The sequence below is a fragment of the Syngnathoides biaculeatus genome, chromosome 22, assembly GCF_019802595.1.
Source record: "Syngnathoides biaculeatus isolate LvHL_M chromosome 22, ASM1980259v1, whole genome shotgun sequence".
In the NCBI taxonomy this organism is placed as follows: Eukaryota; Metazoa; Chordata; class Actinopteri; order Syngnathiformes; family Syngnathidae; genus Syngnathoides; species Syngnathoides biaculeatus.
This window is the reverse complement of record NC_084661.1, coordinates 4,113,646-4,135,779: the sequence shown is the minus strand read 5'-3', so window position 1 is coordinate 4,135,779 and position 22,134 is coordinate 4,113,646. Positions and strand designations below refer to the sequence as shown.

Here is a 22,134-nt window from a genome sequence, read left to right as displayed (position 1 = left end):
CAGGTTTTGAAGAAGTCCAAGCTGTAAGAATTTCAGACTCACAGTCAGCACAGCAGCTCTCAGGTTAGCAGAAAACCAGTTAGTAAACATTGACACAGATTCAGCGTATGCACACATGAGTTCATGTTGCATTAAAAGAATGGCAGCTAAACAATTTCCAAACTGCAACCGGTACACCCATTAAATATCAGGATGGCATTCACAAATTGCGAGATGCTTTTCTGCTCCCAACAGCGGTAGCAGTAATAAAATGCAAAGGTCACTCTCGAATTAATGATTTTGTATCGGCAGGAAACAAATCAGAGATCGAGCAGCAAAAAAGGTTGCAGGGTACCGACCAACACTCCAACTAACTGTAAGTGAGTCTGAATGTGAAAATCAACAGGAGGTGACAGTAGAAACATATGTGGCAGGAAAAGGCAAGTTCAGAAGAAAAGAGTGTGTGGAAATCGAAAGGGGGTCTCAAAGATGAGGATGGCATATGGCGAAAAGAGGGTAAAGGGGCATTAAAGTCTTCTAAAGGTTGGGACTCCATTCGAGTCATAAGAGAGAGTTTCCTGTACCCACAGCTCCACTGGCTATGGGTGAAGTTCCAGGCCCAACTGGGCTCAGACAAATAACCATCAATTTCTCTCATTTGACAGACTACCAGACAGTCCCCTCGAAAGGAACATTTGCAAATCTGTGTGGTTAAAAGGGATTAAACAACAATGATGGTCTAAACCTAGGTGGACGGTTCCCTTCCAAGTTACTGAGCGGACAGCCACAGCAGTACGTTTTGAGGGAAAGGGGGACACGTGGTTCCACATCTCATCTACACGACCCGCCAGGTCCGCCTCAGGCTCAGCAATCCCTCCACCTGACGACAACCGGAAAACCTCCAGTGCCGGCTGGCACCTGTTGATGACATCATTCTCCAAGGGCTGATTTCACGGTACACGGGCAGAATAATCCTGGTGAATCTACCTGGGACCTGGTAGTCTAACCCCAAGGTCCTGAAGAAGCCGACTGCACCCCAGCTCGACTCATCCCAGAGGAAAAGATCCCTGTGTCAGTGATTTGATTACTGCTGCCATTGAGAATGGATGAATTGCATCCCCTTCAGGCCGAATGCACCAGGCCCTCCCGGACTATCACATTGCTGGTACCTTTATTTAATTTTACTTCAGGTGTCGGATTCTTTCGAGTCCGAAAGGGGGATTGAAGTGTTGTCTTCTGTTCAAATTTAGTCATGACCGTATAACTCGTGTTTGAAGCATGCCAACTTGTCAGTTAACCTGAAGTGAACCTTGCTGAAATGTTTACTAGAGACCAGGACGTAGGAATGTGCCAGTTATTACCAGATAGAATTGGTTTAGTCATTATGATGCAGATATTTTTTGATGCTCTTTATTTTTTTATGCAATTCTCTTGTGATGCTCTTTATTTTCCTTTCATACTTTTGTGATACGGAACCTTCTGATAATATCAGAATGCTCCAAGTCCTCTGTATCTTTGCACTTGTGATCTGCTACAGCCATTGTCTGTAACTCATTTGTGCCCAGAATATTCTGTAAGTAAAAGCTTCGAAGAAACTTTTCATCGTCTCCAGCCTGTATTTGGATAACCAACATTCTCACTACCCGAAATTAAACGAACACGCGGAGAAAAAAGCTCTTCCAACAGCGACCCCAGCCCTAACGCTCTCTGACTGGTCGCTACAATAACGTTTTAACATGGCTTCAAAATAAGATACAGATACGCCACGAAAATGAATTTAAAGTGCATCGGTTTCAATCTATAGCAGTTGATCTTCTTGTTGCACAGACATGCTGGATTCACCTGGTTTGTTGATAAATGGGTTGTGGATCCAACCCCTGGGAGTTTGTGAGTCCTTTTTAGTTGGGAAGTAGCGCGTCAACTCTTTTAATGGGTTGTTTTCACTGATGTCACATTTTTTGCTGAATTACACATAGCAGTGTTGTACCCTGTGTAATGGTCTCTGTTACAGTTTGTGTTTTTGTGCCAAGTTCACAAGGGAGAACTTGGTAACAATCAGAGAGCCATCTTCTGACTTTTCTTCTGAGTTTTTTTTTCAATAACTCTCGCCAATTTGCTGAAGCTTTTTCCAAAGTTGCAAGTCGTGAGCTCTTCAAAGCCTTGCCATCCGGTACATAAGTCCGGCTGCGTAAGGACGTTCTGTGGCTCTGTGCTTCACGAAGACTTGACTTTGTGGACGATTGCCCGACGCTGCTATCACGCTGCCCAGTCTCAACCTCCATCGTGCTGATGTGTTGCCGAGCTGACAAGCTTTATCAATACTCTTTTCAGAAGGCCAACATTACAGCTAAGGTCGTTTTTGTTCGTCAGGTGACGTCACGTGAAAACAACCCATAGCAAAGACAGGTGCATCAGCTGGGAGAATGAAGGCTCAGTCTCACACAAAATCCCCACTAATGTTTGAAACATCAAATGTGCCTCTGTTCACACGCCGTCCCCACAAATCCAGTTTGGCTTTAAATCCAGCTACTTGCCAACTTGAAGACTGTTGTCATTTTCCCCTGAAGTGACAGATTTAATTCAACGAGCGGGCTGAATATATCGCTCAAGCAAGACATTTTGCGACCCATTACTCGTCACGGAAGTGTGCTGCTCCTGGTAACTTCTTTTCTGAGAGAAATCTTTGCAGCGGCTCTCGTAATTCAAACACTCTTGCGAGCGATTTCACTCTTGATAACTTCTTACTTCCATGCAAAAGAGAAACCATGTGTACCCTCCATCCATTTCTTGAAAAAGGTGCGAGTTAAGGATGTGTGCTTTGATGTTGTTGATTTTACTTTCTTGGAAGTTGTAAACTCTTTTTCTGTCTCTTCACTGAGTCTTTTCCCCTTCGAAAATAAATTTTCCAAATATGTGTTTTTTACTTATTTCGCAAGGTTGTGGGGGTAAATTTTGGCGCTGAAGTGACTAAAATGTCACAAAGAGAATCCGGCCATTTTTCAAATTAAAAGTTAGTTCAGACTTGGATAATGAATACAACAGAATTAATTGATTATTTCTCCGGCAGCCCGGTACCCGGTGGTTGAGGACCACTGATGCAGAGGATAAACTGCACTATGCACAAACGTTTTATGCACAAATATTTAATGCAAATTTTTTCAAGTTAAACAGTGTTAAACCGCTTATTTAAGACTGTAATATGTAGTATTAATAATATTATAATAATAACAGTATTAATAAATAGTTATGCCATCGTTGAGCATTTATTTTAATTCGATGAGGGATTCTACTCTGACAATTGTAGAGACCAGGAAAAGCATGTCATGTGGCCTGTCCCAAGATCTATATTATCACTGCATCACTACATGTACAAAGATTATTATTAATGATTGTTGTACAGACGATTTTTTTGAAAACCAATACAAGTACAAACAAAAGTACAAACCAAATACAGATAATTCCTAATATTTTGAGCATTTGGATTACAGCAAATTGGTGGTGCGCATTGTACATTGGTAGAAGGGTTTTTCTGATTTTTTTTTTTTAGGTTAACTTTGGGGGTGCGCATTATATTTCAGGACACCTTATACTCAAGAAATTACAGTAAATACTCATTAAAAACGTGTCTCTACATATGTAAACTTTTTTTATTTGAAACCTGTTCACAGGTACATATGCAAGAGCAAAAAAGATGTTAAAGGGGAAGTCCACTCATTGAAAATAATGTATAAGATTGGTCATGCCATTGGTACTGTCACTTTAAAATAAAGATTTTCATCAGATATCATTTAAGGTTGTTTATATTGGCAATTTTGAATGTCCCCGGTCGCTGACATTTTGGCGAGTCACATCACCGACGTGCGCGGATGTGACGTGTCCTGTGCTCAACCTGAGGCTTGGTTACAGTTATGGCCAGCACCGATTTCTCGGATTTCTCCACATCTGATGAAGAAATAGAAGTATCGGTTGATCGGGAAGACGGAGGAATACGTTCATACAGATTTTAACCTGTGGCTGTCAATAATGTTGAATATTTGCATGGTTCTTCGGACAGGAATGACGCGGAGTCTACTCGGATGCTTACGCGCGGGCTCCGGCAGCCGGCCATGAGCGGCTCCAGCACCCGGCCGCAAGCGAGCTGCGCCAGCTGGCTGGCACGCAGTTCAAGCTGTACCCCGCCTCCTGCCTGTTGACCGTTGGGATAGACTCCAGCTGTAGTTAGGCATGCTGAGTGGGAACAAGTCGTTTATGCACATTTAAAGGGGAAGTCCACTTGTTGAAAAGAACAATGTATCAGATACTTTATGTTATTGATAACTGTAACTTTAAATAATGATTTTCATCAGATATCATTGAAGGTTGTTTATATCGGCAATTTTGAATGTTCCCGGTCACTGACATTCTGGCTCCATGCGAAACTCATGAGGATAAGCGGCTAAGAAAATGGATGTATGGATGCTTATACTGCTTGTTGTACATACATTGGAACACAGATTCAACTTCTGTAATGAACATGGTGTGTTGGCAATAAATTACATACATTTTTAAGAATCCGGTTTAAAATACAAAACATGGACCAATAGCACACACGCATTCACATCAATTTCAGTTTACAACCATATCCACATTACATTTATAACATGTAAAATTTAGCATTCTCATCATTTAATTTATTTTCACATCTCAAATGAAATGCAACTTATCCTAAATATATATTGATCAAGAATCTTCTTGATAATCTACACATCTTTTAATACTTGACTACATGTACATTTGTTTACATTCCTACAGCTTCTTTCAACAATGGTGTTTGTCAGGTTACTAGAGTTGAACATAATTGAAAGATTTTGGTAGAAATGGGTCTGTATGGGCCATATATGTAGCCTCGTATCTGAAGATTTTTTATTCTTTCATTTCATTTAATTCAGTTCCAGTTGCAATCTTGTAACAAGCCACAGCCTCTTGTGCTGTAAATATTCTCTTGTTGGAAATAGACATGGAATTGCGCTTTTCACACTCATACAAGAGGTCCTTAACATTTTTCTGAAGTAGTTTAACTTCTTCATAGTGTAGAAATAGTCATCGTTGTATGTGAAAACATGAGATCATTTTTTACATTGTGAAGGTACAGAAAATCCATGCAGAGTTAACTTTGCATGGGGGCGAAGGGGATATGTTACGTCATGTTATATGTCTTTCTTCTTACAAACATGGATTACTCCTAGTAAAAACAAGTTACGACAAAAAGATAATTACAAACCTTTTCAGAGAGCAAATTATTCCCGATTATGCCAAACATGTGTCCTTTCACCAATGATTAAAACGTTTTGTTAATTTTGTAGTTGCTCTCATCCAGATATGCTTGTCACCGGAAGTGCAAAATCTCGTTAAATCTCGCAAAGGAGCTTACACGCCCTATATATATGCTACAATGGGTTCTTGGTTATGTCACTCAAGCAGGGCCATCAATAAGCCTATAAATAAAATACCTACACATAAAATATTGCATATTGGCACTGCTTGCACATTAGAAGCTGAGGAATTTATATCATAATATGATCAATAATTGGTCCCTACTTTGCGGAATTCATTTATTGGAGTTTTCTGCAACCTAACCAACGTAAACAAGGGTTTACTGTCCAAATATTCCATCAAATCACAGCTAAGTTGAACACGTGACAATGACTTGCAAAAATGGTGCTGAGACAGAAAATCAGACAGTAAAATTTATTTTTGATCATAAAAAATATGTTAACACCACTTTAACAGTCTTAAAGTATGCTTTTCCATCAAAGTTTTTCTGTCGAATGAAATGAAAAACTAAGCAAATCACATTGTCGTCCAAAGCTGCAATAGCACTTATTGTAAATGATACTGATGGTGGACACTTGGCAGACACAAAACAACATGAAGTGGATGTTTTATTGCTCAGTGGCAGTGTGGTGCTGTTCTACACCTCACTTTCATAACCAAGGATGGGAGCCAGCCATTTCTCAATTTCCTCTACAGTCATCTTTTTCCTTCTTGAATAATCCTCCACCTGATAGCAAGAAAACAAGCAAATGGAAGATTCAGTGGAGAGATTGCTCAGCGAGAAGACTATCTGTCGTGTTGGTCATCTTGAAAGGGGACTTATAGTGCATCTTAAATGTACTCGCACCATTTTGGTTTTCTGCATTTAAGTACTTGCTTTAGTGCAAAATTTCGTGAGCCACTTAACCTCACAAGTGTCGCGGGAGTGCTGGAGCCTATCCCAGCTGTCAACAGGCAGGAGGCAGGGTACACCCTGAACTGGTTGCCAGCCAATCACAGGGCACATCGAGTTAAACAGCTGCACTCACAATCACACGTCGGGGCAATTTAGAGTGTCCAATTAATGTTGCATGTTTTTGGGATATGGGAAGAAACGTGAGTCCCCGGAGCAAACCCACGCAGGCACGGGGACAACATGCAGACTCCAAAGAGGTGGGGCCGGGATCGAACCCGGGTCCTCAGAACAGTGACGCCAACGCTTTACAGCTGCACCACCGTGTTGCCCGATTAATTTGCCCCTCAAAATTAAATCTGAACTAGCAAATGCGTAATTCAACATTATTATTAGTTTAATCAAATTAAAAAATAGGGGAGCACAGTGGACAACTAGTTAGCAGCTCCACCTCACAGTTCTGAAGACCAAGGGTTCAAATCCTGGCTCCGCCTGTGTTAAGTTTGCATGTCCTCCGTGTGCCTGCATAGGTTTCCACCCACGCACCCAAAACATGCACGGTATTTTGAGTACTCCAAATTTTTCCAAAGTTTTGAATGTGAGTGTGAATGGTTGTTTGTTTATACAGTGCCGTGAAAATTATTTCCCCAACTTGATTTTTTTTTTCTTTTTTGCATATCGCACACACAAAGGTTTCAAATCACCAAACCAATTTTAATACCACCCAGAGACAATCCAAGGAAATACTAACTCTAGTTTTCAAATGACAATTCAATTTAAGGCAAAAAAAAACAAAAAAAATCCAAACCTTTCTGACCCTCTGTTAAAAAGTAATTGGGCACTCCAGTTGTAGGAAGAGGCATACATTAAAACCTAATTTGCTACTTGGTGCTTTGGAGGATGACTTACAATTATGATGATGTAGGTTAGTTAGTTTAGGCCAATCCTTTAAACACCCCATGTGGAATAAAATTTCCAACCTGGAAAAGACTGAGCTGTTTCATCATCATATGAGACTCATGTTGAAAGGGCCCACTTGCTGAGGTCCCTCAATAACGCATTCAGCAAAGGGTGCATGTAAATACAGAAGTGTGCTTTCTTTTTTTTCACAACATTTGGCAATTTTACTTTTCAAACCTGAGTGTAAAAATTACATGCTTTGTGTAACCTGCCTGCTCCTTGGTGATCTTTCCAACAGAAAAGTAGGAAGCCTGTGGGTTGGAGAAATAAAGTCCAGAGACGGAGGCAGCGGGCTTCATTGCCAGCGACTCTGTCAGAACAATGCCTAAACACAAACATTGCATTTAAACACCCTGTATATTATATATTCCTCATATACACATGACCAGATTCATGCCTTAATGAGTGAAGAAAAAAATATTAATGTTCAGCACACAAATAAATGGAAAAAATACTGTATATAGTGTATACAACTTGCAGATGTAACAAACGGTAAAAAATGCACATCTGCTTTAACAACATTTCGGCAAGCCAAACCAATTCAGTGTATAGAACATACAGTATATGTATTTGTATATACATAGTATATTGTATATACATTCAATAGTATTGGAACAGCAAGGTCAATTCCTTTGTTTTTGTTGTAGTCAGAAGACATTTAGAGTTCAGCATAAAAAAATAATGTGAGACAATAGTTCAGAATTCCATCCACCAGTAGTGATGAAAAGTGAGTATTTTTACCAATGCTTTCCTGGATTCCAGCCAGGTTCCACATTACAAGCTTCTCAGTGTGATCAGGCTGGCTTGGGTAGCCCGGGGCTGGTCTGATACCTTGATAACGAACCCTGTGGAGGTCTGAGGTCTGGAGTGATTCATCACTACAGTAGCCCCACAGTTCTTTACGCACACGGACATGTAGCTCTTCGGCAAATGCCTAGGGAAAATAAAGAGGAGGACATATTCCACTTGATTGCACTTATGGTCCTCTCAAACTCTAAAGAGACATCTTTAGAGTGTTGTGTTTTCGCTAATTACTTGTATGGCATGCACTGGTATATTTCATGTGTTTTCAGTTTTAGCTGCAGTTCAGTGTGAATGACAATCCTTTTTATCGTTGTTGTTTTTGTGCAAAACTTTTCAAAAGAACAGATCAACTGGTCAATCAAAAGCTGAATACTGTTCAAACCAGTTGGACACATCCAATTTCATCTTTGATCATCATTTAGTCACTCATATGTAGCCAACAAGTGAAATTAGTCGTCTATATTTACACCAATTTTCATCAGAACCTGGAAAAGCAGCACATAAAAGACATTTAAAAACATTGCAGTGGTAGGAAACACGATCTATTCTACACCTCTGCCAGTCGGTCAGCCAAAGATTTGACCATAATACTTTTGTAGTCATCTCCCTCAGTCTGGAACTGCTGACTCAGTTCCTCAGCACCAAACACTCCCACAGCAAATAATCCAATGTAGTCTGCCAAGCCGCTGTCTAAGGGTGCCATAAAGTCTGCCAAGCACAGGTAGGGTTCTGAATTTGTACCGTCCTTTTCCACCTGACAGACAAACATAATGATGTGCCTTACTTCAGACTCACATTATTCAAGACCTAATGTCTTTGACAAGATTCTATTCATATTTTTTTCTCACCTGTTGCCGTAAACCGTGTAATACTGAGAGTGGCTTGGAATCTTTGTGCACTGTATCATTATTATTGTACACGTTGATGTCATCACCATCACTCTGGGCCCGCCAGAATCCCACCAATCCTCTCCCAGTCAGACTTGAATTAACAATCATTTGGTTAAGCAGTCGCTGCGCATCATCAAAAACTTTACGTGCCTCCAATCCTAAAAGGAATAAATAATGAGATTTGTCATATTCACAAAAAATCATTACCGACCAAAAGCCTTTATTTTTTTTAAACTAGTGTAGGTTTAAGTGAATAAATATTTACTCCTTTACAAATGTTAAGAAAAGTTCATTTTTACTGTATAAATAACTAGGTTTTACTTCAAAAAGTATTGGACTTGAGCTCAATATTTCAGGTATATTTCCACATATATACAGTGGGAATAGAAAGTATTCAGACCCGTTAAATTTTTTCAGCTATACTGAACCTATTTGTTAAATCATTTAAGTATTTTTTTTCCTGATTGAAACATTTTTAGTTTTATGAAAAGAGAAAAAACTAAATATACCACAGCCATAACTATTCAGACCCTTTGCTCAGTCTTTAGTAGAAGCACTTTTTGGAGCTCATTGAGCCATGAGTCTTTTTGGGAACGACGCAACAAATATTTCACACCTGCATTTGGGGACCCTGTGGCATTCCTCTTTGCAGACACAGTTCTGTCAGGTTTTAAAGGTGAACGTAGGAGGAGAGCCATTTTCTAGTCCCTCCAGAGATGTTCACTTCAAACTCTGAGGAACCTTAGCGCAGTAGAATTTTTGTTTTGTAACCTTGGCCACATTAGTACCTTGCTGTAATTCTGTCTCTGAGCTCTTTAGACAGTTCCTTTCACCTCATGATTCTCATTTGCACTGAGCTGCCCTGTGAGCTGTGAGGTCTAATATGGATGTACAGTGAAGAAAATAAGTACTTGAACACCCTGCTATATTGCAAGTTCTCCCAATTAGAAATCATGGACGGATCTGAAATTTTCATCATAGATGGAGGTCCACTGTGAGACAGATAATCTAAAAAGAAAAATCTAGAAATCACAATGTAAGATTTTTTTAACGATTTATTTGTATGATACAGCTGCAAATAAGTATTTGAACACCTGTCTATCAGCTATAATTCTGACTGACAAAGACCTGTTAGTCCGCCTTTAAAAGTCCACTCCATGTATTCTCCTGAATCAGATGCACCAGTGTGAGGTCGTTAGCTGCATCAAGACACCTGTCCACCCCGTACAATCAGTAAGACTCAAACTTGGAACATGGCCAAGACCAAAGAGCTGTCCAAAGACACCAGAGACAAAAATGTACAACTCCACACGGTTGGAAAGGGCCACGTAGTAATTGCCAAGCAGCTTGGTGAAAAAAGGTCCACTGTTGGAGCAGTTAGTTGGTGTTAGAGAGGAAAATGCAGGAGAAAGGATTACATGAAAAAGATAACGCCCTGTAGCGACCCTTAATGGGAGAATCCGAAAGGAAAAGAAAAGAAGAGAGAGCGAGAGACAGACAGACAGATACACAAAGGCGCACACACACAAGGACACAAACGGCACGGTGGAACAGCTGTAGAGCGTTGGCTTCACAGTCCTGAGGTCTGGGGTTCAATCCCTCCCCTACCTGTGTGGAGTTTGCATGTTTTATATATCTTAAACATCCATCTATTTTCTTAGCTGCTTATCCTCACAAGGGTCGTGGGAGTGCTGGAGCCTAACACAGCTGTCAACGGGCAGGAGGTAGGGTACATCCTGAACTGGTTGCCAGCCAATCGCAGGGCACATCAAGTTAAACAGCTACACTCAAAATCACACCTAGGGTCAATTTAGAGCGTCCAATTAATGTTGCATGTTTTTGGATGTGGGAGGAAACCGGAGTGCCTGGAGAAAACCCACGCAGGCACGGGGAGAACATGCAAACTCCACACAGGGAGGTCTGGGATTGAACCCTGGTCAAAACACAAACACACAAACACACACACACACCACACACACACACACATACACACACACACACACACACACACAAACACACAAGTACCTCTATTTACGAACATCTCTCGTCATGAAAAATTCCGGTTATGAAACGCCTCCTTGGAAAAATATTTTCTCTAGGTATGAAGGAAAGTTTAGGATTGACTATCGCCGTAGCATCTTCCTGGCATCCCATTGGTTAGGAGGGACGTCAATCTTTGCCCATTTAGTTTTTCGTTTCCCTTGAATATTCAATTGTCACCAAATCACGCGAGCGCTGTCACACTGACACACATTGGTAAAGTATAACTTTTTCATGAGTTTTTTTGTTTGTTCTTTGGAAGTTTATTCATCTTTATTCACCATGGGCCACAAGACACTTTAGTGGAATCAAACTGTGTGCATACGTACTTTCATTCGTACATATTTTTCTCTCAACTGTCAAACATTTGCCTCCTCCTCCGTTCCCCTTGATGCCTTTTCCTTGTGATTCACCCTTTTCTTCGCATAGTTGCCTATCGCCAAAGGTAAATTGACATAATTTTTAGTATTCTTTGAATGCATATTTTTGGTGTGTGTGTGTGGGGGGGGGGGTGTCATTCAGGTCAAGATGAGGATATTTACATGTAAAATGTGCTTTCACTTCCATAAAATTAGATGAATGCTTGCATCATATCAAGTGCCTTGGAATACTGGAAGGACCAAAATCCATATATTGAAGGGTAATTTATAAAAAAATGCCACAGTGATGTCGCTGAAACCTTGCGTTCTGAAAACAAAAGTCTTAAACGAATGGGATCAGATGTTCCACTGTGCCGCTACACTGTTAAACATTGAATATTGGAAATCAACATGGCTGCTGTCCTCAGACCTCCAATCATGTGAGTGTTTTAGTGTGCATTAGATGAGTATTGTGTCATACAAGGCAAGACTTGGTTGAACTGGTGGTTTGTCATTTTAATCATTTAAAATTACTGGTCTGTGGTCTATGTACTCTGTCGGAGTCGATTTTTTTCATCATGTTGGTGTGTGACATTTACAGTAAATCTGGGCGAGCAAAGGTAAGTGTGTAAGAAGGAAATTATGTTCATGTGTATGATGTGGCTCTTTGCCGAAAGACAATAAAAATGTTGCTCTTCATCTCTGACTGGTTGGCCATCCCTGCTGTAGACCATAACATACTGCTGAACAAGTTGGAAATGTGGGAGGGACTCAATAGAACACTCCTGGAATGAATCGGGTCCGACCTGGAAGAAGGAACTTATTTTATAACCGCTGGAAGGGTTCACCCCTCCTCGAGCAGTCACTTTATCATGGTGGAGGTGTTTGTTTGTCTCAATGATCTGAGGAGCTAAGTTGGCTGGGGCTTCAAGCCACTGAACGGGTCGACCATGGCAAACAATTTCTAGGTGAGGGACCAGACAAAGTACGGCTCCATCAACCCCTATGACAAATAAGAATAGTGGATTCAGGTTTCCTTTAACTGGACGTGGGGCATAGGGGCCCCCCTCAAATATGAGCGCTGGGTGAACAGCCCTGCACCAATGGGGCTTTGCCAGGCACAGCCTGAAAGGGTAACATGGGTCTCCCTTCCCATGGGCTCACCACCTGCGAGCGGGAACAAAGGGGTCGGGTGCAATGTTAGCTGGGCAGTAGCCAAAGGTGGACCATGGCGATCCAATCCCTGGGTACACAAACTAGCTCTAGGGACATAGAATGTTACCTCTCTGGCACGGAAAGAGCCCAAACTGGTGCGTGAGGTTGAGAAGTTCCGACTACATATGGTTGGACTCGCCTCAACGTACCGCTTGGGCTCTGGTATTAGTCCTCTTGAGAGAGGTTGGACTCTGTTTCACTCTGGAGTTGCGCATGGTGGGAGGCGCCGAGCAGGTGTGGGTATACTTAATGCCCCCCAGCTTGGTGCCTGTAAGTTGGGGTTTACCCCGGTTGATTAGAGGGTAGCCTCCCTCCACCTTCAGGTGGGCGGACGATTCATGACTGTTGTTTGTGCCTATGCACTAAACAGTAGTGCAGCGTACCCACCCTTTTTAGAGTCCATAGAGGGAGTGCTGGAGAGCTTTCCCTCTGGGGACTCCATCGTTCTGCTGGGGGATTTCAATGCCCATGTGGGAAATGACAGTGAGACCTGGAAGGATTGATTAGGAAGAACGCCCCCTTGATCAGAAGCCAAGTGGTGTCCTGTTATTGGACTTCTGAGCTCATCATAGATTGTCCATAATGAACACCACGTTCAGGCATAAGGGTGTCCACGTCTGCTCTTGGCACCAGGACACCCTAGGTCACAGTTCGATGATCGACTTTGTAGTCATTTCATCAAACTTGGGGTCGCACCTTCACTGGTGAGGCAGCCGAATGGAGCTGGGGCTATAAGGTGGTCGGTGCCTGTTGTGGCAGCAACCCCCGAACGTGTTGGTGGAGACCAACAGTGAGGGATGTCGTTAAGCTGAAGAAGGAGTCCTATCGAGCATTTCTGGGCTGTGGGACTCCCAAGGCAGCTGACAGGTACAAGCTGGGCTAGCAGAATGCAGCTTTGTATGTCGCTGAGACAAAAAACAGGCGTGGGAGGAGTTTAGTGAGGCCTTGTAGAACGACTTCAAGATGGCGTCTTGGAAATTCTGGTCCACCGTCAGGCGCCTCAGGAGGTGGAAGCAGTGCACCATCAACACTGTCCATAGTGAGGATGGGGCACTGCTGACCCTCAAGTCAGGATGTTCTGAGTCGGTGGGGAGAATACTTCAGACACCTCGATTACACCAATATGGCATCTCATTGGGAAGCAGAGTCTAGGTTCTCTGGCGTTAAGGTCACCGAGGTGGCTAAAAAGCTCCTCATGGCAGGGCCCTGGGGTGGATGAGATTCATCCGGAGTTCCTAAATTCTCTGGATGTTGTGGGGCTGTCCTGGTTGACACCCCTCTGGAACAATGCATGGACATCAGGGACAGTACCTCTCGATTGGCAGACTAGAGTGGTGGTCCCCCTTGTCATCACACATCCAGTAGATAATGTGGAATCATTATTTCTTAGATTCAGTCCCGACAACCCGCAATACATTTATCTTTGGGGAATCAGCGGCTCAATTATCAACTTTAGCTCCCAGCACGTTTGACAAGATTTGCGGTTCAGTTCATTTCTCACAGTTCTGATGTAATGAGCAGCCACACCGACATTTAGAGGAGACATTTTACAGAGACCTAAATGACTCCTTGAGTATCAGTGACATGTTTTTTGACAAAGACTTTTGCACATCTGTTTCTCTAACACCAGCACATCTGTGTGTTTTTGATGTTATTTGTTCAGCACCACAGATTTCTTTGGTGAAAAAATGTGCATCAAAATGGCAGGATGTAGGCCCATTTGTTTATGGATGTCAGCGCGCGACTGAGTGGGCACTAACATCAGATCCAGCGTGTTTTTCAGAATCTGTTCATGCACACATTAAGGCATTTAGTGCCTCGTGGTTTACAAAAGGGTTTTCCGCTTTCGCAGCCGACTTTTGTAAATCTTGCCTCACATGGTCAGTTCTCCTAAACAGACTTTCGAAATTAAGTTGGGTCAAGTGTCTGTCAATTGTCTTGATGTATATGAGGATGCGCATGCGTCTGAGGCACAATCTGTCCCCGTTTCAGATCTCGTTTGCAGAGAATCCTATGTTGGACTGCTTCCTCCAGGTTTGCTGAAGGACATGCCTTTGCGAGAAGAACATGGTCAGGTATTGCACATCTTTGGCTCACCTCCTCTCTGATGTTAGGAAACAAGTTCATACAGCTCTACAGACGACATCTTCAAGGTTTTTTTTTTTTTTTTTTTTTGGTGGTTTGACATTTATTGCCTAGGTTGTTGTGGTTAAATTGGCTATTGATGCTCCCACTTTCACAGTTGACACAATCCCGTACCAGACAAGCCGTGACAGCCTTGAAAAGCTATATTGGTTACATACAATTCTTTTTACTTGTGATACTTTCACCTACAGCATGAATCTTTGGTTTCAATATGCCCTCCATGTTGCACGGTTGCAAAATCATTCAAACTGCGATGTTTGTTTTTTCAGGCCGCATCCAACTGCAAGTCCTCAAGTTGTGGCGGCTCCACACCCTAATGTATCATCACTTTTTCCTCACATCTTGACTTCTTTTGTTCGTCTGCGATACAACCACTTAGATTGAGTCAAAGTGAATCATTCTGTCTGGGCTGAAACAGGTTCTCCTCTTCCCTACGTCAATGTTACAGACAGTTTTAATGGTTTAAAACCCACTAATGATTCAAGTCGGGTTCCTTTATTAAGCCCAATTCCCATTCATCCTGGGGTAATGTTCAGCTGTTTTGTTATGGACAAAACTCTGTCTGGGCAGCCTGTGTCACCTGGGAAGGACCCAAAGTCTTATTGCCAATCTAGATCTGTATCATGCACACCTATTGTCTCAAATTCCTCTCTGAACAATACCTAGGCTCTGTCTGCCCTATATGTCGGCGCCCGACCAGTTGGGTGCGTTGCCTTTTGTGAGCGTGTACTGGCTTTGTGGACACAGTTTTTACCCTCCTATTGCTTTGACGGACCACTCGTATTATTTCTACCACGTCTTGATCCCGTCGTAGATAAACTCAGTTTAAGAAACACGATCCGGTCTGGGGCACAGATGTCCCCACCAATCACAAGGTTTGGAGTACAGGTACGAGGATATTACACTCACTTTTTCCTCAAAATGGCAGAGACAAACAGATGTTATGGTATGAGACTCTGAATTATTGTTTTTCTATTTTTGTTAATGCAACCCTGTCCATTCTTGAGGCTTCACGTGTGGAAGTTAACGTTTTTCGTGGAATGTCTCTCCAAAATCGCATTACGTTTGATCTGTTATTGGCTTCTCAGGGTGGTGACGTGTTTTCTTTTCTGACCTCTTCCTTTGATCTGACTGCCTAGATGATATCGATCATTGTTCACGTTCCCCATCCTGAATCTGCAACATACTTGACGACAACCCGCGTATGATAGATTTTCTTAAATATTTTGAATTTCTTGATGACTGTGAGGCTGTTGTTTTGTTGATGCATGATGATTAACTGTTTTGTTTTTTTCCATCTTGGCTTTACTTTGTTCTAGCTTGTTAATATTTAGTATTTAGTTTCTTTACTTCACTTTTACTTTCTTTTAGGTCATTAATATTTGGTAACTTGTTGAGTTTTTAGTGTTTTGACGACCTCGTTTGTGTTTTAATCAGTACAGTTTACTGATGTTGATGTAGTAGTAGTCATGGATTGATTAGGTTAGATTACTCAAAGGGGGTAAACTGTGTTGGCAGATTTATGTTTTACATATATACCGAATATTAGTTCGATTAGTTCTGCCTTCAACTTTTACAATTTTTGTCTTGTTGTGGCTTCTAGTTCTTCCGGTCAGGCTGTTCCTCATGTGATGTTGTTCCTACCGGCTCCATGTGTATGCAGCTAGACATAGATAACTCTTGTTTTATCTCTCTCTGTCTCTCTCACTTTAATAAATCAAAAGTACTTTTAGTATGATCTTTAGTCAGGGATGAGAATCCTAAGACTTGTACCTTTTCCTCTCTTTGCAAAGACTTTCCTTTTTTTGTATCAAAAATCCAGAAATATAAGATTATCTTCTTTCTTGCATCAGAAAAAGATTTAAAATAATAAATAAATTCAAAAATTATTAAAACTATTTTTACATTGCACTAACATTACAACAATGTACAATATAAAATGAGCCATCCCAAAAAAATTTACGCCACTGGTTTCACATGAAGGTTTTGATTATTTTCATGGCAGGACATAGAAAACAAACAAAAAATAATAATTAAAAATATCAGTGCTTGCTCCACAGGAGACCCATATTATGAAAGTATATAGATAGGTAGAAGCAATATGGTCAATTTAACTGCACCAACCACAATGTAAAATATATGATAGCACTATATATTGTATGGATATACTTTTGATGAGCAAGATTAATCTTCTTCTTTTCATTTCGGTGTGTCGTGTTAGGGGTCGCCACAGTGTGTCATCTTTTTCCATCTTAGCCTATCTCCTGCATCTTCCTCTCTAACCCCAACTGCCCTCATGTCTTCCCTCACCACATCCATCAACCTTCTCTTTGGTTTTCCTCTCACTCATTTGCCTGGCTCCTCAGCACCCTTTTACCAATATATGCACTCTCTCGCGTCTGGACATGTCCAAACAGTCGAAATCTGCTCTCTCGAACCTTGTCTCCAAAACATTCAACTTTGGTTGTCCCTCTAATGAGCTCATTTCTAATCCTATCCAACCTGCTCACTCCAAGCGAGAACCTCAACATCTTTATTTTTGCTACGTCAAGTTCTGATTCGTGTTGTTTCTTCAGTGCCACGGTCTCTAATCCATAGATCATGGCCGGCCTCACCAATGTTTTATAGACTTTGCCCTTCATCCTAGAGGAGGCTCTTCTATCACACAACACACCAGACACGTTCCACCAGCTGTTCCAACGTGCTGGGACCCGTTTCTTCACTTCCTTACCACACTCACCATTTCTCTGGATTGTTGACCCTAAATATTTGAAGTTGTCCACCCTTGCTATCGCTTCTCCCTGTAGCGTTGCTCTTCCCCCTCAACCCTTCTCATTCATTCACATATATTCTGTTTCAGTTCGGCTAATCTTCATTCCTCTCCTTTCCAGTGCATGTCTCCATGTTTCTAATTGTTCCTCCGCCTGCTCCCTCCTTTCACTGCATATCACCTGTGAACATCATGGTCCAAGGGGAATCCTCAAGGAAAATAATGCATCTGTGGTACTCTTTCTAGGTATGAAACCATACTGTTGCTCAGAGATACTTACTTCTGTCCTGAGTCTAGCCTCCATGACTCGTTTCCATAACTTCATTGTGTGGCTCATCAACTTTATTCCTCTATAATTCCCACAGCTCTGAGCATCGCCTTTGTTCTTAAAAATGTGAATTAGTACACTTTTCCTCCATTCTTCAGGCATCTTTTTGCCCGCTAGTATTCTGTTGAATAAGTTGTTCAAAAACTCCACAGCCATCTCTCCAATGATGAGCAATATTAATACAGGCTGTTTTGATGTGCAAAGCCAAAACTAAAATCGAAAACGGAAACTGTGATAATTGGAGTGCTTGGTTCGTTGCAGGCCCACTATAAATCAACTTAAAAAGAAATTGAAAAAATTCGCTTTACATTAAAAAATATCTCCTGTCACAATGACATATATTAAAAATACAGTGAAGAAAATGAGTATTTGAACACCCTGCTGTATTGCAAGTTATCCCTCTTACAAATCATGTCGGGGGCTGAAATTTTCATCGTAGGTGCATGTCCACCGTGAGAGAGATAATCTAAAGAAAAATCCAGAAATCACACTGTATGATTTTTTTAAAACTTTTCATTTGTGTGCTACAGCTGCAAATAAGTATTTGAACACCTGTTTATCAGGTAGAATTCTGATCCTCAACGACCTCATAGTCCGACTTTAAAAGTCAATCTCCACTCCATTTATTATCCTGAATCAGATGTACCTGTGTAAGGTTGTTTGCTGCATAAAGACACCTGTACACCCATACAATCAGTAAGACTCAAACTTGTAACATGGCCAAGACCGAAGAACTGTCCAAAGACACTAGAGACAAATTTGTACAACTCCACGTGGCTCGAAAGGGCTACGGAGAAATTGCCAAGCAGCTTGGAGAAAAAAGGTCCACTGTTGGAGCAATCATTAAAAAATGGAAGAAGCTAAACATGAAGGTCAATCTCGATCGGAGTGCAGCCCCATGGAAGATATCACCTCATGGGGTCTCAATGATCCTTAGAAAGGTGAGGAATCGCCCCAGGACTACATGACAGGACTTGGTCAATGACCTGAAAAGAGGTTGGACTACTGTTTCCACAGTGACGGTTGGTAATACACTAAGACGTCGTGGTTTGAAATCATGCATGGCACGGAAGGTTCCCCTGCTTTAACCAGCATATGTCAAGCCCCATCTTAAGTTTGCCAATGACCATTTGGATGATACAGAGGAGTCATGGGAGAAAGTTTTGTGGTCAGATGAGACCAAAATGGCGAAACTTTTTGGTCATGATTCCACTAACCGTGTTTGGAAGAAGACCAATGATGAGTTCCATCCCAAGATCACCATCCCTACTGTGAAGCATGGGGGTGGTAGCATCATGCTTTGGGGGTGTTTTTCTGCACATGGGACAGGACGACTGCACTGTATTAAGGAGAGGATGACCACGGCCATGTATTGTGAGATTTTGGGGAACAACCTCTTTCCCTTAGTCAGAGCATTAAAGATGGGTCGTGGCTGGGTCTTTCAACATGACAATGGCCCGAAGCACACAGCCAGGAAAAGCAAAGTGTGGCTCCGTAAGAAGCATATCAAGGTTCTGCCTTGGCCTAGCCAGTCTCCAGACCTAAACCCAATAGAAAATCTTTGGAGGGAGCAGAAACCTGTCTGATCTGTGCGCAGGAGTGGGCCAAAATCCCACCTGCAGAGTTTGCAAACCTGGTGAACAACTACAGGAAACGTTTGACTGCTGTCATTGCAAAAAAAAGGCCATTGTACCAAAATTAACATTGGTTTTCTCAGATGTTCAGATACCCATTTGCAGCTGTATCACACAAATCGTTTAAAAAAATATACATTGTGATTTCTGGATTTTTCTTTTTAGATTATCTCTTTCACAGTGGACATGGACCGACAATGAAAATTTCAGACCCCTCCATGACTTCTAAGTGGGAGAACTTGCAATATAGCAGGGTGTTCAAATACTTGACTGTCATCTCAGATGAACGTATATATATGTTTGGCACAATTTTTACGCCGGATGCCCTCCCTGACGCAACCCTTTTCAGGGAGTGGAGGCCCCAGTGGGATACGAACCCACAAAATGTACACTTAAAATGAGAAAGGATATAACATTTGTAGTATTTGTGTCATCAGCACTTGACACTGTGCCAATTAAAAACATATTGTAGCATGACAATGATTATAAGGAGGAGATAGTTTCTAAAATTGAATAACCTGGCAAATTGTGAATACATACCAACTGTCTTGTCTTTGAAGATCTTAGGGTAACCTCGATTGGGATATTTCCCCCTGAGCTGCCAGACATCAAAGAAAGGCTTCCAATCGATGAAATCAACCAGTTTTGCCAGGTCGTACTGATCAAACACACGGGTGCCAATGAATTGAGGAGTCACTGAAAGATAAATCAAAGTCATTCTCATCTTGGAAACCAGATCCATTTGTAGTAACTGTTGTAAAGTGCCTTCTCTAGAAACTGACACACAAATCTAATTATCCTATATATTATTGTGGTTGTTAATATTTTTCTAAAATGTTTTAGTAATTATATTATCCAGATATTTGTGCCAAATGCAGACAAAGTCAATTTTGGAAAACTGAAACTTCTTCAGTTCCCCTGTGGGATTAATAAAGTAGAAGATTTGTTATCCCCACTGTTGCTCAGAATATTTAACTCGGTTTTGAGGAAAGGAGAAATCCCTCCATCCTGGAGAGAAACACTTATTACAGTTATATCAAAAGAAGGTAAGGATACAACAGAATGCTCTAATTATCGGCCAATAAGCTTGTTTAACGTGGACTATAAATTCTTTACTTCAAGTTTTGCAAAACGCCTTGAAATAATACTCCCATATACCAGATCAAAAAGGTTTTATCAAACAAACGCAAACACAAGACAATGTCAGGAGAACATTACATGTAATTAACCAATGAAACAAGAATAGACTAGATGCTGTCCTATTACGGCTGAATGCAGAGAAAGCGTTGGATTCCATCGATTGGCTCTTCTTATATAAGATACTAGAGAGATTCCAATTCCATAGTGATTTTACTAAGACCATACGAGCCTTATATCACAAACCAATTGCTAAAATACGACTCAACGGAGGACTATCATGTCATGGGAGAGAGCGGCTGTCGTCAGGGTTGCTCTCTCTCACCGCTGTTATTTGCTCTTTTTATCGAGCCATTGAGTCAGTGGATCAAACAGAATAAGAATATTAAGGGTATCAGTGTGATTGATGACGAACATAAAATTGCTCTGTTTGCAGATGATAGATATTCTGATATATTTGGGATACCCATCCAAATCCCTCCCAGAATTACTTACAACTCTAAGAGAATATGGCCTAGCATCAGTTTAAAAAAATTGAACAACCACAAAACTCAAATTTTGTCATTTAACTATTCATCAGCCAGCCCATCAAGGAACAACACATCGTAAATTGGAATTAAAAAACAAATATTTAGGGGTGAATATTCCTATAAATCTGGAAACAATTATATCAGAGAATTACGACCCCTTAATCTCTAAAATTAAATCCGATTTAACCAGGTGGAACCTACTTCCTTATTTAGGATTAGGACAGAGGGTGGAAACAATCAAAATGAACGTCCTACCCAGATTACTTTACCTATTCCAAAATATACCAGTAGCACTCCCAAAAGGGATATTTTGAGGATTAAAAAAAATAATAAAGATTTATTTGGGAGAACAAGAAACAAAGTATTTGTTAAAGAATCTCCAGTTATCAAAAGACAAAGGAGGCCTTGCTCTCCCAATTATTAAAAATTACTATCAAGCGGTGCAGATAAAAAACTTAGTTGACATTTGTAACCCTTCCTATAAAGCAAAATGGAAACATATATAATGTATGATATCAAACAATATTCCATTATAAGCAATCATAGAGGACACAGGCTTGGTCAAGTTTTAAAAGATTCCTATTAATAAAAGTGTCCATATGGATCTGGCATAGAATCTTCTTTCTTCTTCTTTTCCTTTCGAATTGCCCTGATTAGGGGTCGCCACAGCGTGTCATCTTTTTCCATCTAAGCCTATCTTGTGCATCTTCCTCTCTAACACCCACAGTCTTGATGTCCTCCCTCACCACATCCATCAACCATTTCTTTGGTCTTCCTCTCGCTCTTTTGCCTGGCAAATCCATCCTTAGCACCCTTCTACCAAAATACTCTCTCTCTCGTCTCTGGACATGTCCAAACCATCGAAGTCTGCTCTCTCTAACCTTGTCTTTAAAACATCCAACTTTGGCTGTCCCTCTAATGAGCTCATTTTTGATCCTATCCAACCTGCTCACTCCGAGCGAGAACCTCAAGATCTTCATTACTGCTACCTCAATTTCTGCTTCCTGTTGTTTCTTCAGTTTCACCGTCTCTAATCCATACATTATGGGCGGGCTCACCACTGCTTTATAAACTTTGCCCTTCATACAAGTGGAGACTCTTCTGTTACATAAGACACCTGACACCTTCCGCCAGCTGC

At 41.2% G+C, this 22,134-nt stretch overlaps 1 protein-coding gene across 5 annotated transcripts in view; it reads right to left on the bottom strand.

Annotated features, from left to right (window-relative positions):
- Nucleotides 1–5,691: 5,691 nt before the first annotated feature.
- Nucleotides 5,692–22,134, bottom strand: part of mtr (5-methyltetrahydrofolate-homocysteine methyltransferase) — a 147,042-nt gene continuing 130,599 nt past the window's right edge. For 4 of the 5 annotated variants that reach the window (XM_061809516.1, XM_061809517.1, XM_061809519.1 and 1 more), the window contains 6 exons: nucleotides 19,870–20,025; nucleotides 8,797–8,996; nucleotides 8,502–8,702; nucleotides 7,886–8,078; nucleotides 7,357–7,469; nucleotides 5,692–6,019 (listed from right to left, as the gene is read on the bottom strand). In XM_061809516.1, the coding sequence (XP_061665500.1) occupies nucleotides 5,930–6,019; nucleotides 7,357–7,469; nucleotides 7,886–8,078; nucleotides 8,502–8,702; nucleotides 8,797–8,996; nucleotides 19,870–20,025 (953 nt within the window). In that variant the 3' untranslated portion in view covers nucleotides 5,692–5,929. Of the gene's footprint in view, nucleotides 6,020–7,356; nucleotides 7,470–7,885; nucleotides 8,079–8,501; nucleotides 8,703–8,796; nucleotides 8,997–19,869; nucleotides 20,026–22,134 lie in introns of those variants that run through there. The other variant, XR_009793502.1, reaches the window with a different exon arrangement.